A 15,177-nucleotide genomic window follows, 5' to 3' on the forward strand; every position below is an offset into this window, starting at 1 on the left:
CACATAGAAATGTTGAGTCCTTTTACCACAAATTATTTCATCTAATACTATTCAATTTGTTTACAGTTCCGAAGAGTCGGTAGCTCAAAGGATGTGTAACGGACACTAGCCATGGGTATGGCTCTTCTGTTTGGAGCCTTAGGGGCCCTAGCCTTCATTACTAGAACTGGTAAGTGATATATCCTAGACTTAGCTTCGAAACTATAGAATTAAGATTATCAATCGAATATCTCAAAATATCGCGAAATTATTGCTTTCAATTAAATTTAAATAACACCGTCACATGATATACTTTATTTATTAATTTTACATAAAATATTAATAGAAAAAAAGCTTCGACTGCTACTTAGTAGTGGCCAACTTAAAAACTAAGTTGCAGGAATCAGCAAGTGACAGCTAAGTTGGATTATACATACCTACTTACAATAAATGAAAAGGTTTGATTTATATCAAAACAATATTGTTTAAACTGTGTGCTTTATATATTAAGAAGGCTGGTATAATTTAGATTTTGAATTAAAAACGAGAAAAGAATTTGGGAAGTCGTTGAGAATAATGGAGTGCCTTGATTAAAGTGGTCAGGGCGTAATCCTACTGATTTGGGGATTGAAACGCTCTACTTTATTTCAGTTTTACTTAAATCGGGGTATTTTTAAAGTATTTGTTTTTATTTTACAGCGTATTTTTTTTAGCGTGATGATGATGAGAGCGCGGCTGGTACGTTATTTTAGGTTCAGAATGTTCTTGGTGGAAAGTCCTATAACGTAGTCTTATGGTTTGAGAGAGGTGTGTAGTGTGTAATCACTGAAAACCGATGAAATTAAATTATCATGTATTGTGATTCTCATCAAAATGCCGTTTACAACATCGGTATGAAATTTTAGATTACAAGTCAATTATGAAAATTATTTGCATTGTTGATTCGATTAATATTCTGTTAACACAACTTTTTGATTAAACCGAATATGATAAATTATTATTGGTACAGTATTTACCTTAGAGGCGATGTTATTAAAATCTATCATCATCATATCAACAATAACTTAAATAACTAATTATACTTTATGTAATAGCTATTAGATCATGGTAAATTGAAAATTCAACCCCCGAAACAATAAATCAACGGTTCAGATCCCCAATTTAAGAATTCTAATTAAAGACCTTAAAAAGTTTACACTCGCGCTTTTAATATTTCACTATGGAATTTAATTATGGAATGTGTTTTAATATAATTTTATTTAGAACTTATAAATTTCAATAAGTTCGTGTAAATTCTACAACGTTGCCATTTTATCGATTATTTGTTTTAATAAAAATAAATCAGTGTCGCTACAATCACTTTAGGTCTTGGCCTCAGATTTTTGAATCTGTTTCATGATCATTTTTAAATCTAATAGGCAAGAAGGTGATCAGCCTCCAGTGCCTGACACACGGCGTCGATTTTTTGGGTCTAAGACATGTCGGATTCCTCACGGTGTTTTCCTTCACCGTTCGAGCAAATGTTAAATGCGCACATAGAAAGAAAGTCCCTTGGTGCACAGCCGGGGATCGAACCTACGACCTCAGGTATGAGAGTCGCGCGCTAAAGCCACTAGGCCAACACATTATTTGTTTTAGTTAGACTAATAACATTATTTATATTATTAAATATTAAATCCTTTACAAAATGGACGTAAATCGTAAGATATTTAATAACAAGAATTTTGAACAATGAACATGCAATTAATAAAGGACGTTTGTATTTTGTAATGCTTTGTAATTATAAATAACAAAAGAAATAAAACAATTGGCAGCGTGACAAAATATATTTTGTAAAATGTTAAAATCATACAATGCATCTTTTAAAAATGTTCAACGGTAAAAATTTACCAATCAACAGTAAATAAATAAGTGCCCATTAATTTAATAATATTTTTGATATAAATAACATTTGGAAATATCTCTTGTATAATTTTTGATGAAAATAAATCACAATTCAGTTTACAAAAGCGCAAAATTGATTTTAACATCGTAACTGTGATAGTGATAACTGGATTTAAAATAAAATGGGCGACAGGCATGAGTTCTCACGTCATTTAATTGTGTCGATTTTTATTGTTTTAGATTACACGATTTCGAAACTAATATACATAGGATTTTTTAGTTTTTCCATTATCTAGTTGATGTTTCTTTTGTCTATGCCTAGTGCATTGATTCTTGACAGTAATATTCTTATTTTGTGATATATTATGTTTTTATGATAATTGTTTTTAAAGTGCATTTGAGCCGTATAGACTTAATGTGAATGTATCTGACCTGCAACGTCGAAGAAATAACGTTACGGTACAGTTTTATACGTTTAAATACTACGTTTCAGTATTGCTAACCAATCAAAAGCCGGCGTGCCATAGTCAAAAGTCAAAAATCATTTATTCATGTATGTAACACAATGTACACTTATGAACGTCAAAAAAGAAATATACATTAAATACTTCCAATTTTACATTTACTGCCAGTTCTCAAGGGCGTAGATTGGAAGAGAAGAACTGGCAATAAAATTTCCGTCACTCTTTTTAGTCGCAATTTTTGTTGTTTTACACAACGTTTGTAAGGAGTTGCAACCATTACACCATGTTCCACATGACATCTTAAGTAATAAATAATAATAAAATAATTTAAAAACACAGATTTGTCCTCTTTCAGCAGGAGGCATGGTGCAATAGGAACACGCACTTACATTCTCGTGGACATAGAAAAAACAATCTAAATGTCAGATACTAAAGACTAATCTCCTAATAAAGAACATTATCAAGCAAACAATTACAGAAATATGAGTACAAGACGCCACACGTTCTTTGCGTTTAACCGCCATCGAAATCGAGGTTTTAATTATGAGTATGCTGGTGGAACAATGTTAAAATCATGAAGTTTGTAGGCGATAGGCATCCCTTCTGTTTAGTTAGGGCAAGACAATATTAAGATAAGTCAATCGGTTAAGAACTTTGGGATGTCTACAACGAAAGGGCGTTACTCTACGGTGCTTATAGTCGCGGTATAATTAATTAGATGCTCTTGTTTCTATTACATTATTAGCTATACTGTTCAGGTGTAAATAATATCTTCTATCTATATATATATAATGAAAATGGTCTTCGTTTGAGGGTCAATCACGCCTAAAACACTTTATTTATTAAATTCCAACGTTCCTTCATTTTTTTATTGCTGTTTTACTTTTATGAAAATTTATCCATACGGACTTCACCGCGGAAACATTCGGGGAGGCTTCCTAGAACCTTTAAACGTCAACATCTGTTAAAAACTCGATTTTCGAAATATTTCAATTTTCTTAGCGGGAAGTTAAAAAGAAGAATAATAAAAATATGAAAAAAAAAAAAATAATGAAACATAAAATTTATTTTAATTCGTCCAGCAAAGCGGGCGCGAAACGGCTAGTAATATATATTTCAAATCTACTTGTATGTAATTTATATTGCTGATAAATACCTGAGAGGTGTGTGGGTAACAATGAAAATTACACCAAAAAGATCCAAATGCGTGATGATGCTTGTTTTCTTTTTCTTCTTGCCTCTTCAGCAGAACTGAACTCTGTTACGGAAAATCAGCAGTCAATCTCCGATATTTCTCTTTATTTGCCAAAGCAATTGACCCCCTTCCAAGGCCAGATAACCTTTGTAATATGGCCATATCAATAAAATATTTATTAAAATTACAGGATGTACAGACAATACAAATGGTCTGGGTCAAGATGGTGTACCAGAGATAGAGTATACCGACATTGACCTTGGGCTGACGCAGAGAGGCCCTTACTTTGACGTCCCCTACTCGAAGAACGTCACTGCCCTAGTGGGGAAGACTGCACAACTCAACTGTAGGGTTCATAACCTCGGAAATAGAACAGTAAGGATTTTTGTATTCATTTTCAAAAATCTAATAAAAAGCATTTTTTTATTTACGAGTCCTTTTTTAAAAACCTCAATACTATTTATTACGAAGATTGGGATGAAAAAAGTTGTTTCTTTAGAATTTAGGGTGCGATACCTATTCAATTTTAAAAGATAAACTGATTATATTATGATGTTTGTTGCTTTTTGAAAAATTGTGTCGTTGATGAAATTTATTTATCTAAAGGTATCATGGATCAGACATCGGGACATTCATCTACTGACTTCTGGGAGGATGACGTACACCTCAGACCAGAGATTCATCAGTGTTCATAACCCACATACAGAGGACTGGATCCTAAAGGTAATTTATGGTTTTCTTTTGCTTAGCCTACCTTTTTAGTAGCTACATACCAACATATGAACCATTTTTCTATTGTACCCCATAGAGACTGTTTTTTCGAAATATTAATTAGATAATAAGTTTTTCGTTCAATTGTTTTCCTTCATAAGAACCTCGTTTAACAAATAAATTTAAAAAGTATTTGAATTAGTCCAGCCGTCTTCGAGCTATGCTTTTAGCAACATATATAGCGATTCAGTTATTCATATAGACAATAAGTCCTCATACAGTTTGCGTGTGTGAAATCAAAATAGTGGGAGCCAAAGCGGCGATTCTGCTACATTACCCTCTACTTTCAATAGTGAATCCGACCTTCATTTTCGCTTTCAATAATAAATTTTGGTACTATAACATTGTAGCAAAAAGGAACTACTAGTATACATATAATAATAAAAAAATCTTCGTTCTCCACTCATTATGATGTCATCATACCTGTAAAGCCCAGTACAAAAGATAGTGGGCTTCCTCAAATTTATAAAGCAGTGCATTAAACAGTGTTAGCCTAGTGGCTTTAGCGTGTGATTTTCCCTGAGTTCGTAGGTTCGTCTGTGCACCAATGTACTTTTTATATAGTAAACACTCGCTCGTATGGTAAAGAAATATCACGAGGAAACCAGCATGCCTTAGACCCAAAAAGTTGACGCCACAGAAGATTGATCACCTAATTGTCTATTAAGAAGTCTGAACCCAAGACCTTGAGGTTATAGTGCCAAAAACACGTAATTTCCAATTTCAATAACAATTTCAAGTAACTTTGAATTACACCAATAACTTAATTGTTTTATAAGCCCGCGATCGAGCTCTTAATCCCATAATGCTAAGTAAAATTATTTCCAAGACGTGGTTTAAGAACAATATTTCTATAGTAGATAACCAAATCCGATAATTTGTATATAATTTGAAAATAAATAATTTCTCGCTCGTTATCGCAGCAAACAAAGTCACTTTTAGATCTTTAAAATACTTAACGCATTTTCATTTGATACATAGAGAGGAGTTCAAGAGAAAGATATATGTAATATGTATCTTTTTCTTTAATAACACATCTATAGTATGAGTTCGTCATATTAAACTACGATTCCCTGTAACACTTTGTTCACGAGGAAAAATCCTTATACAATTGCCTTGTTAATCATTTATTGCTTAGTTTAATAATGAAATATAAGTAGTTAATTGTAACCACCTTAATTTAAATATGTTTTTTCTCACCAAGTAAGAAATTTTATTTTTTGTGTATAACAGGAAACTATAGTGAAGTTGCCTGCAATACTTTGTTATAAAGACACCGCTCGTAGTCCAAATTCAAAGCGTGCCTCCTAAGTGATAAATACAATATAACGTCAGTTTTAACAAGTTGGCTCTTTACAACGCTTAACGATGTCAAGAGTTTTTAATGCTTCACCCTAACAAACGTTGATACATTGAGTTTCTGGCGCGGGTCCAAAGTTTACCTGGTGATTACCATAAACAAATGTTACAGATAAGGTTTCCGCAACGAAGAGACTCTGGTATCTACGAGTGCCAGGTCGGAACCACGCCACCTATCGGACATCGGATGTACCTCTCCGTTGTTGGTTGGTATTATATAATTATACCCTTTTAAAATCTATTTATACAGATACAGATTAAGTCTACGACTTTTTTTTCAACCACAAATTGAAAAAAAAGTTGTAGACTTAATTTAATTTATTAAATTAATTAATTAATTACTTAAATTAATTAATTATGAATTTTGTACGGTATTTAATTAATTGTAACAAAAACAATTATACGAAAAAATATAGCCAAAGATAGATTATATATTATCTACAAAAAGGTGCAAACCTTAAAACCAAAGGCCAACCAGAAATTGAAAAAAAAAGTCGTAGAATTAATTAATCATGAATTTTGTACGGCATTTAATTATTTGTAACAAAAAACAATTATACTAAAAATATTGCCATAGATGGAGTATATAATATATACAAAAAGGTTCAAACATTTACTAAGCTTAGAAAGGAAATCGTTAACATAGATTAAATACATTTAACTAAGTATAGGTATCTAATTTGGGTGTGTTGTGTGATGGTGTGTTAAGGGTACATACCCGTGTGTGAGGGTATATATGTGTGCTCATGATGCAGGCCAAAACTTTGTTTAGAATTGCGTGAAACACAGTTACTATAGAATAAGTGCACGCTATATTTGAATAATATCCATTAGTAATATTTTAATAATTTAAATCAAAATTTCTCATTTTGTTATCAGTTTTTCACAATTCAATAAACAACATTTAGATTTTTAATCGCCTTTGGTTATAAATGTACAGCCTTTAAAGAGCGCTTATAAAGTTCAAAACTATATTAAATGTTCTAATAAATATAAACACAAAAACGGCATATCTTCATATAGTTATTACTACACCCATTCTCACTTTATTAACAATTTAACAGAACCGCTAACAACAATACTGAATGGACCAGAGCTGTTTATCAACACAGAGAGCACAATTAACCTCACATGCGTTGTACAACACTCGCCGGAACCACCTCCAGCCATTCGGTGGACACACAATGACGAGGTAATGAAAATAATATACGTTGTTAAGTAAGTGTTTATAAAAAATAAACATAGTAAGTTCTTTCTGCTTAACCGGTTCAGATGAATTTTAATTTTAGTCTTTGGAGAGCTGAAGTTTTATATAGTCGTAGGAGAAGTTGTGGAAGTAGAAGAGTCCCTTATCGAAGGCCAACTGTAAAATAGCATCAACTTGCAGTTTATGAGCATGGAGTAACTATAAATATTTTATGATACCTAGTTTGTAATATAAAATTTATTTATTTTATATAAAAGACAAAAGCTATATTATCATCATTATCGAATTATTTATTAATAGATCATTGATCACTAACATTGCTGTCCATGGGTTGCGGCAGCTGTCTTTTATGGGCTTTTCGTAATTTCGATATAGGAGTTCATCCTTTTATATGAAAAAATGTAACGCAAATCGTTTTTTCCCAAAAATTATTCCCAAGTGAAATGTCATTCTATATTTGAAAACCGAATTGAGCAACACCCTTAAGCAGTCGAACAAGCAGAAAATTATGCAATCAGAGCCCGGGAACCTTCGTTTCGCCCACTTTTATTTACCCCCTTTGAACCAGTGCCAAACATCGGTCTGCCAGAAAATAAAATTGATGCCTCAACCATTGTTCAACCGATGGCCTAGTTCTAAAGTCGCCGTGATATTGATGCGTCTAAGCTTGTCTGATAAAGGACAAACGTTGAAACTGTCTTTGTCACCTGTCCATTCATATTTAGTAGGACGAAAGTTGTATTGTTAAGGTAAAAAGTAGAATAAATGATAATTTTCTTTTGGCCGTTTCGGTCACGTCGGTTTATTAAATGCGTCAATGACGCTAAAACAGTATTGTGTGTGTAGATAATAACTATTTTATAACATATTCTGGTAGACTGAATATGGGACCGATGTTTCGAGGGATTAAATGCAGCATTCTGTAATGTATGTGTAATTTTCTAGCTTTTAGCTAACGCCTATTCTAAGATTCGATTTTAGTAGTGCTTGGATATGATTTGCTCCAGTATAAAAAGGTAACGCGACTGAATCTCTCGGCTGCATTTCCAGACTCGGGGGTAATTTTTTAATATTATTATCAATTACTAAAGATGTCATGTGGAACATGGTGTAATGTTTGCAGCTCCTTACAAACATTTTGTAAAACAAAAAATTGGCGATTAAAAACAGTGGCGGAGAGTTTATTGCCAGTTCTTCCGGTCCGTTCTACGCCCTTGATTTGAGAACTGGCAGTAAATGTAAACGTAAAAGCATTTACGCTCTTACGAACAGTAAGGATAAACAAACAGCTTGACGATTGCTTTTATCTTCAGAAATTTACTAATTACCCTAAAAGCTGACAAAATTCATGCCGTTAACATTTCTTATATTATTTTACAAGGAAAGATGAGACAAGTATCACTTATTTAATTGGTTGCAGATCATAAGGTCTCTGTTTCTAATCCCGGGCTGAGCCGCAAAATAAAACCATTTTGATTTTAGTAAGAATAAAAAATTAGAATATTTCAATGCTCTAGCATTGAAATTTTCCCGTATCCGACATAGTCGTAATGATGTTATTTGTTGTTAGGGTTTGATATTTTTGTAAGTCTTAATTCACTGACAATTATAAACTTTGTTTTACTCTCACTACCGCAAAGCTTTCACCTTAATCCCTTTATAGATCAGTTAAAAATTAAACCTACGAATTGAATCACTAGATAGATGAACGATGTTGCTTAAACTTTTTAAACTTACTTTTTTTGAAATTACTATCTTTTATTATAGAGAGAGAAAGGGGAAATTATTAGCATGAGATTTTAAATGGTAACCATAAACTTTTATCTGTTCCCACTGGTTTTTGTTCATTGCCTCTGTTGTTTAGTACACTTATAGTGATAATTAAATATTTATTTTCCACTTTATATTACCAACGATGGAACGATGTATGATACATTTAAAAAAATTAGATATTAAAAACCATCTTTACTGGACGTTATAAAACTTATTTTAATGAAACAATATAATACATAGGTATTCTACATAGATATCCCCTTAAATACAAAACCTTATATTTCATATAGCAAAAGATCAAAGGTAAAATTAATATAAGAAAACAAAAATAGAGCATTTTTTCGTGTAAGTAAAGAGACATCACGCGATGTTCGTGTCAGTCTTAATCCATCATTTCATGTCATAACAAAATTGAACAACGTTACCTCCGCTTGCAATAAACTCGCTTTGTTATGAATAAATATATTATAATAAATAATCAATATCGTATTTGGTTTGATATATGTAAGAGTATAATTTCATAACGAACGAAGTTCTACGGCGCGCCAAACGATCCCGAGAACTCACTTTGACCATTAAAAGGAAGATAAGTTACTTGGGACATGTGCTTCGCCACCAATGGTACCGACTTTTTCAAGTCATCATGATGGGCAAGGTCGAGGGGAAAAGACGCGCTGGCAGAAGGAGGAAGTCGTGGCTCCGCAATATCAGAGAATGGACGGGAGTAGCCAGCGTAGAACAGCTGATGCGCTTGGCGAAGAATTAGAGGAAGTATGACGAGCTGACCACCAACCTCCAGTAGTGGAGGGGCACTACAAGAAGAAAGACTCACTTTTATTTACAATATTGACTTAATTTTATGGTATAGGACCTCTTTAATAGGAACTTTTAAACATATAGAGTGTTTAATTAAAATAACCTGAATTTTGCAAACTATTGCAGCTAATATCATATTTGCTTCATTAGTTCTAAAAATAGGATCTATATCATTTCAACACTCAAAGAAACACATCTCATGAAAAATATAAAAGCAAAACAATGATTAAATATGATAAAACGTGACAAAATATTGCCGCGCATTTGAAGCGAGGGATTAACCGAATATACGGGATTGGACATAATTCCTTTCTACTTTGCAAGAATTATCACATAAAATATTTCACTTCTCCGTTAAGGCAAGAAGAGAAAGTAATTCTACTCCTCCCTCAAAGGCCGTCAACGCACCCACTAAAAATGGGTGTATATGGGCTGCGCAGACTGCCCTTTTTGGTCGTCCCGCAAGCTCGTTTGCCCCCCTATTTTATAAAAAAAATTTTTTTTTTAATCAAATTTAAGAGTAGGTCCTGTGTGTCTGGAAGCTGGTTCATTATTGCTAGCAGATAATCTTCCAGTTACTAGAACTGTTTGGTCATTGCTACTCAAGCAAATCTGTTGTACTCCAATATTTTATTTATGTTTAGTATAATAGGTTGCCTAGTACGTAGATGCATTCTCAACCCTAAAGAGTTCGAATTTCGGTGGCTCCAATGATGGATTGATTTTCCTATGTACCTAGTTAATACTTGCCCGTACGGTATTTAAAAACCTTTTAAAGATACGGAATGTCTTAGACACTAAAAGCAACCTGCCATAGAAGCTTATCACTTACTACATAAAAATGTGTAATAGTAAAGGTACAACAACAATTATCACGCCTTGGTAGAACCAATTTTTTGTTTGTTAAATGTTAGAAAGAACGAAAAACATTTATTATGAAAGTCAATCTCCAAAATCCTTTTATGGATTTACGTTGTGAATATAAGGAACTGAGTCCTTGCAGAACCGTGGCTTTGATAAAAAAACAATAATGATTTTGTTTTAAGAGCACTGCAGCTATTACGTTGCCTTCGAAGTATAATAAACAAGAACATATAAACACCCATACGATCCCCAAATAAAAGTACTATTTTATTTCCTGATAACCTATTTATTGTACCAAGGCTGTACATTCTGCTCACTCAGGCTTTCTTAGTTTTATAATCGTGACGATTTCCTATGTACGTGCCATAGCTGCACATTTTGATCACTTATAAGCGTGACGATTTCCTAAATCGTCGGAGTTACGCCCCGAGAGTATAGCCAGACGCAGGCACTCTCTTCGACTGTTACTTTCAGTCATTCGTTTGTTACTAATTAACTAAATCATGGGAGTTACACCCCGAGAGCATAGCCAGACGTAGGCACTCTATTTGAATGTTAAATTGCATTCATTCGTTACATAGCAATTAAAATTTCGTTGTTAAAATCTTCTATTTTTTAAAGCACCCCGATGACACAGAAACCGTACATTTTGGTCCTTCGAGTCGGAGATTTTTTACGAAGTATAAAATTTAGTTGCTTGCCGCTATCCACACTGTTTGAAATACAGCTTTCATGTATCCATGAAATAGCGCTAGTTATGACGAGTTTTATCCCAAATCGAGGGTCAGCTTGTAACCAACACCAACCTTTTTCGCAAAGGTCAGTAAGATATTCAGTTGAACGACTACAGGAAATTGCTTAAACAATTTCCCGCTTCAGAGGATATTAAGAAGTTAGTAAAAATATGGTTTTAATATTATTTTTACACTGGAAACATCTTTGCCCGTTGATGCGTTTTTAACTGCAGAAATGTTTAATTAAAAATTAATTGTTGTTGTTTGTTGTAGATTTAAATCATATTTTTCTATTTTTTGTGTAATATTATTACAATATTTTTAAATTACAAACATCCTTACCTAAAAGGCTTGAAATTAATAGACGTGTTTATTTTCGTTACGACTTAAAAGAGACTTCAGAAAGATATCTATAGCCAGATTGTTTCTTTTTTTCTTGATATTCTCGTGTCTATAGCGTAATAAAATAGCGTCTTTGTTGCTTTGTAATAAAGCATATTATACAATACAGAATCATTGTATAAGCTTCATTTGATGGACTCTCAAAAAACGCAAATGATTCACAAACTATTCAGAAAAATTCCCTTTTAGTTGCTTATAAAATTTTATATTATAAGTATACTTTAAGTAACAAGTTACGGAAATATATTTCTTCGTATAGACTCAAATAAAGCGATATTTCTAAGAACATTTTCTTTATAAATAAAAAAATAACGAAAAGTATAAATTGAATTTTATTTTAAAATTTAAATTGAAGAGGTGAGTAGCCTTTAAAATTCACATAACGTAGAAAAATAAATTAATTTTCAAGTACCCCAGAATTACGTTGACGCCAGTCTAAAAAATATAACGAAAAACTTGCTCGTACTGGAATATATTCTTATAAATCGTATCCACTTTTCAAAGAATTTTTCTTTGAAAGCCTCAATAATAAGCCTCTTATTAAAAGAGTACTTTCTTCTTTACATTTTCGTTTATTTTGATGTTATTCTTAATGTTTATTGGGAAGTCGCAGTTGTAAGGGAACAATGGAGAGATTTTCATTGTTTCTTTAAGATGTCTTTTCAAATATGAAAATGTTTGTGGTTTAACGTAATTATGTATGTTGCGAGACTTGCTTAATGCCTTTGATGCATTATTTAAGTTGATTTTCAAGGAGTACGGATTACTTGGACTTATTTATGGTCTAAGATCCCGATATACAACGACCTTCACCGAGATGCTTATTTAATGAAACGTATTTGATATTTAATTTAATATGTCAATAAATATAATCCATATGGGTTGCCTAGCAAATTTCAGTCCAGAGTATGTTTAATTAATAATTTAAAAAAATATTTTTTTAAACATTTCACCGGTATGAATGATTATTAGATAAATTCTATACCAATCGAAAGTATGAAGCCCATAGAATATGCAAACGTTAGGTTGTTTTTAATCAATTAATTATTTATGTGTATATTTTTTATGTGACTCTAAAGTATATATATACATCTTTAGTAAAAAAGAAGGTTATAGTGATACATTTATAATACTACCCTGATTAAAAATATTCTTTATTAGTTAAATCACCCCGATGACACAGAAACCGTACATTTTGGTCCTTCGAGTCGGAGATTTTTTTACGTAGTATAAAATTTAGTTGCTGGCCACCATCTACACTCCTTGAAATAAAGCTTTATGTATATATAAGATTAAATTATACTACTTAATTTATCATCCATAGATTTTGCTAGCCTTATCGCAGTAATAAACTTTACTTTGAATGTATTATTGCAGATTATCTCCAAATATAACTTTTATAAGCGTGTCCATGTTCATATGAAAACCTTATGTATTTTGTTATTAAGGTATGTCATTATCTTTTTCAGGAAATCAACTACGATTCACCCCGCGGTGGTGTCTCCGTAATTACGGAGAAGGGCGAAATGACAACCTCACACCTTTTGGTGCAGAAGGCGCGGGGTACGGATTCCGGAAGGTACACCTGTGCCCCAGCTAACGCCAACCCCAGATCAGTTCTCGTCCATGTTCTTAGTGGTAAGAATTTCATATGGTACTTCTGTAGAAACAGTTCTAGCGTACTGTCACTCAGTTCTCGGCAATCAACTTTGATAAGTTAAAGAAATTGTTATTTTTATCTTATTTTTATTTTTGCTACCATTATATCAACCAAAATTTAACTAGGAAATATGTCTTGTGAAAATATTATTATAATTTAAGTCAAAAACAAAGTTCTTCTATTCGTTGTCAAATTCATATGAATGTTGTTTTGAAAATAGAAGAAACATTAATTTAAAACTTACAATTTGAAATATTATATCACTATCGTTGTTTTCTTATAAATCAATCTCAAAATTCATTTTTAATAACATTTGTAAGATACAAAGTAAAGTTTAGCGGATTCAATAACATAACTTTCTGGATTTCATCCAAAAATGAACGAATTGATGTCGATTTCATTTTGACGATAAAAGCGAAACTTTACGATGGCGAAATTTTTTATAGTTTCTGTTCGAAGTAAAATTCATGCGTTTAGTTACTCTCGTAAATTGGTCGAACTTAGTGACTATTTAATGTTTATACTGATAATATTTATATATTTTATAGCGAATTCAATTAAATTTTCAAATTGATGGCTATTTATCAATGAGTTCTTGAGTAGTTGACTCTTTTAACTAAAGTTCTGGTTCGCCTCTTTCTTTCAAATTGTATTTCGTTGTAATAAAAATACATAGATGAGTACTTTACTTTAGTTAAATGGGCAATGAAACTGTTTTAGTTTTAATGAATAACTGGCTCATAGTGTTACTAAATATCAAAATTGCAAAAAAAAAATTCGCCAGGTGTTGAATGCAGGACCTCAGTTAAAAGTCTTACTTTATCACAATGAATATATATATTTATATGAACAGAAGTTTAAGTATTCCTTTGTATCAGGAGAACACCCAGCCGCAATGCAACACGGAGGCCAGTTGCGTTTGCAGTATCCGCTTCCTGCAGCCCTCCTCAGCGTGATTGTTGCCCTCATGGGTTGCTAGTAGTAGAGTTTTAGATTTAGGAACTAGCACTACTTAGAGTCGTCCATTATAAAGAACAATACACGGCTACGAAATGTAATGTCTGCTTGAATGACTCCAAAAGTACGTAGAATTTTACCATTCATAAATCTATTCTAACCTTATATTGGGCAAATTATAAAACGATATATTATCGTTACGTTACCATGGTTACAGTGTCATGATATAATAAGGGTGGTTGTCATGATTACAAATACTAAAGTACGAAGGCCAACTGTAGTCCGGATTTTATAATAAGGTTAATTTATAATAAGCGCCACTTCTAATGAACGACTCTTAGTGATGTAAGTCTATAAATATTAAGTTTTGTAATTACAATCAATGTTATAGTAAATGGAACAAATAACGTTGTGAATATTTGATCTGTAATTTACAGTTAAAAGTAGGTAATTTGTCGATTATTTCATATAATATCTAAGTTTAACATACATTGTAAGTTTATCGTAGATATTTTGTTGAAAAAATACTGTAAAATAACGAGTAATTTTAAATACATATTAAATTAATAATAAACGGCGCATTATATGGTTTACCAATTATATATCAATATATTTATTAGTATAAAGTAAAATCTCACATCTAGAAATTATATAAACTCTCAGAACTCTTACAAACTTTAAAATATTATTTAAAAAGCGAGAGATATAAATGATATTATTTTGAATAATTTTAGAAAAGTCCTGCGAAGTTGCGAGAGCTATCGAATATTTCATGAAATATATCATTTGCAATGAATATAAAATGTTATAATTGATTGTAAAGTCGGACGGCGAATAATCTGAAATAAGTTTTTATAGCCCTGTAAGAAAACCTTAATTGTCTTAATTATATTTAAAGATATATGGGCATTGATATAAGCTGATAGGAGAAGTTATTAACGTACGTAATTTTTTGACATCTTTGTGGCTAAGATAAATCGTCCTTTATAAGATGAAAAAAAATAAATTGTATTTATACAATTCTTAGCTGCGCTAGTTTATCACACTTAGTAAACAGCAATTATGTTTCTACAGTTAAAAATGCTTGAACGAATATATCTTACTTTACTGAA

The 15,177-nt window shown here is 32.0% G+C and overlaps 1 protein-coding gene across 3 annotated transcripts in view; it reads left to right on the top strand.

Moving 5' to 3' along the window:
- LOC125057345 (zwei Ig domain protein zig-8-like) overlaps positions 1-14,919 on the top strand; it is a 153,322-nt gene extending 138,403 nt beyond the window's left edge. For 2 of the 3 annotated variants that reach the window (XM_047660995.1, XM_047660996.1), the window contains exons 3-9: positions 67-169; positions 3,713-3,897; positions 4,129-4,245; positions 5,765-5,858; positions 6,717-6,844; positions 12,918-13,086; positions 13,987-14,919. In XM_047660995.1, coding sequence (XP_047516951.1) covers positions 112-169; positions 3,713-3,897; positions 4,129-4,245; positions 5,765-5,858; positions 6,717-6,844; positions 12,918-13,086; positions 13,987-14,087 — 852 coding nt within the window. In that variant the 5' untranslated portion in view covers positions 67-111 and the 3' untranslated portion in view covers positions 14,088-14,919. The remainder of the gene's footprint in view (positions 1-66; positions 170-3,712; positions 3,898-4,128; positions 4,246-5,764; positions 5,859-6,716; positions 6,845-12,917; positions 13,087-13,986) is intronic. The other variant, XM_047660997.1, reaches the window with a different exon arrangement.
- The last annotated feature ends 258 nt before the right edge of the window (positions 14,920-15,177 follow it).

This window comes from Pieris napi, chromosome 16 (assembly GCF_905475465.1).
Source record: "Pieris napi chromosome 16, ilPieNapi1.2, whole genome shotgun sequence".
NCBI classification, from domain to species: Eukaryota; Metazoa; Arthropoda; class Insecta; order Lepidoptera; family Pieridae; genus Pieris; species Pieris napi.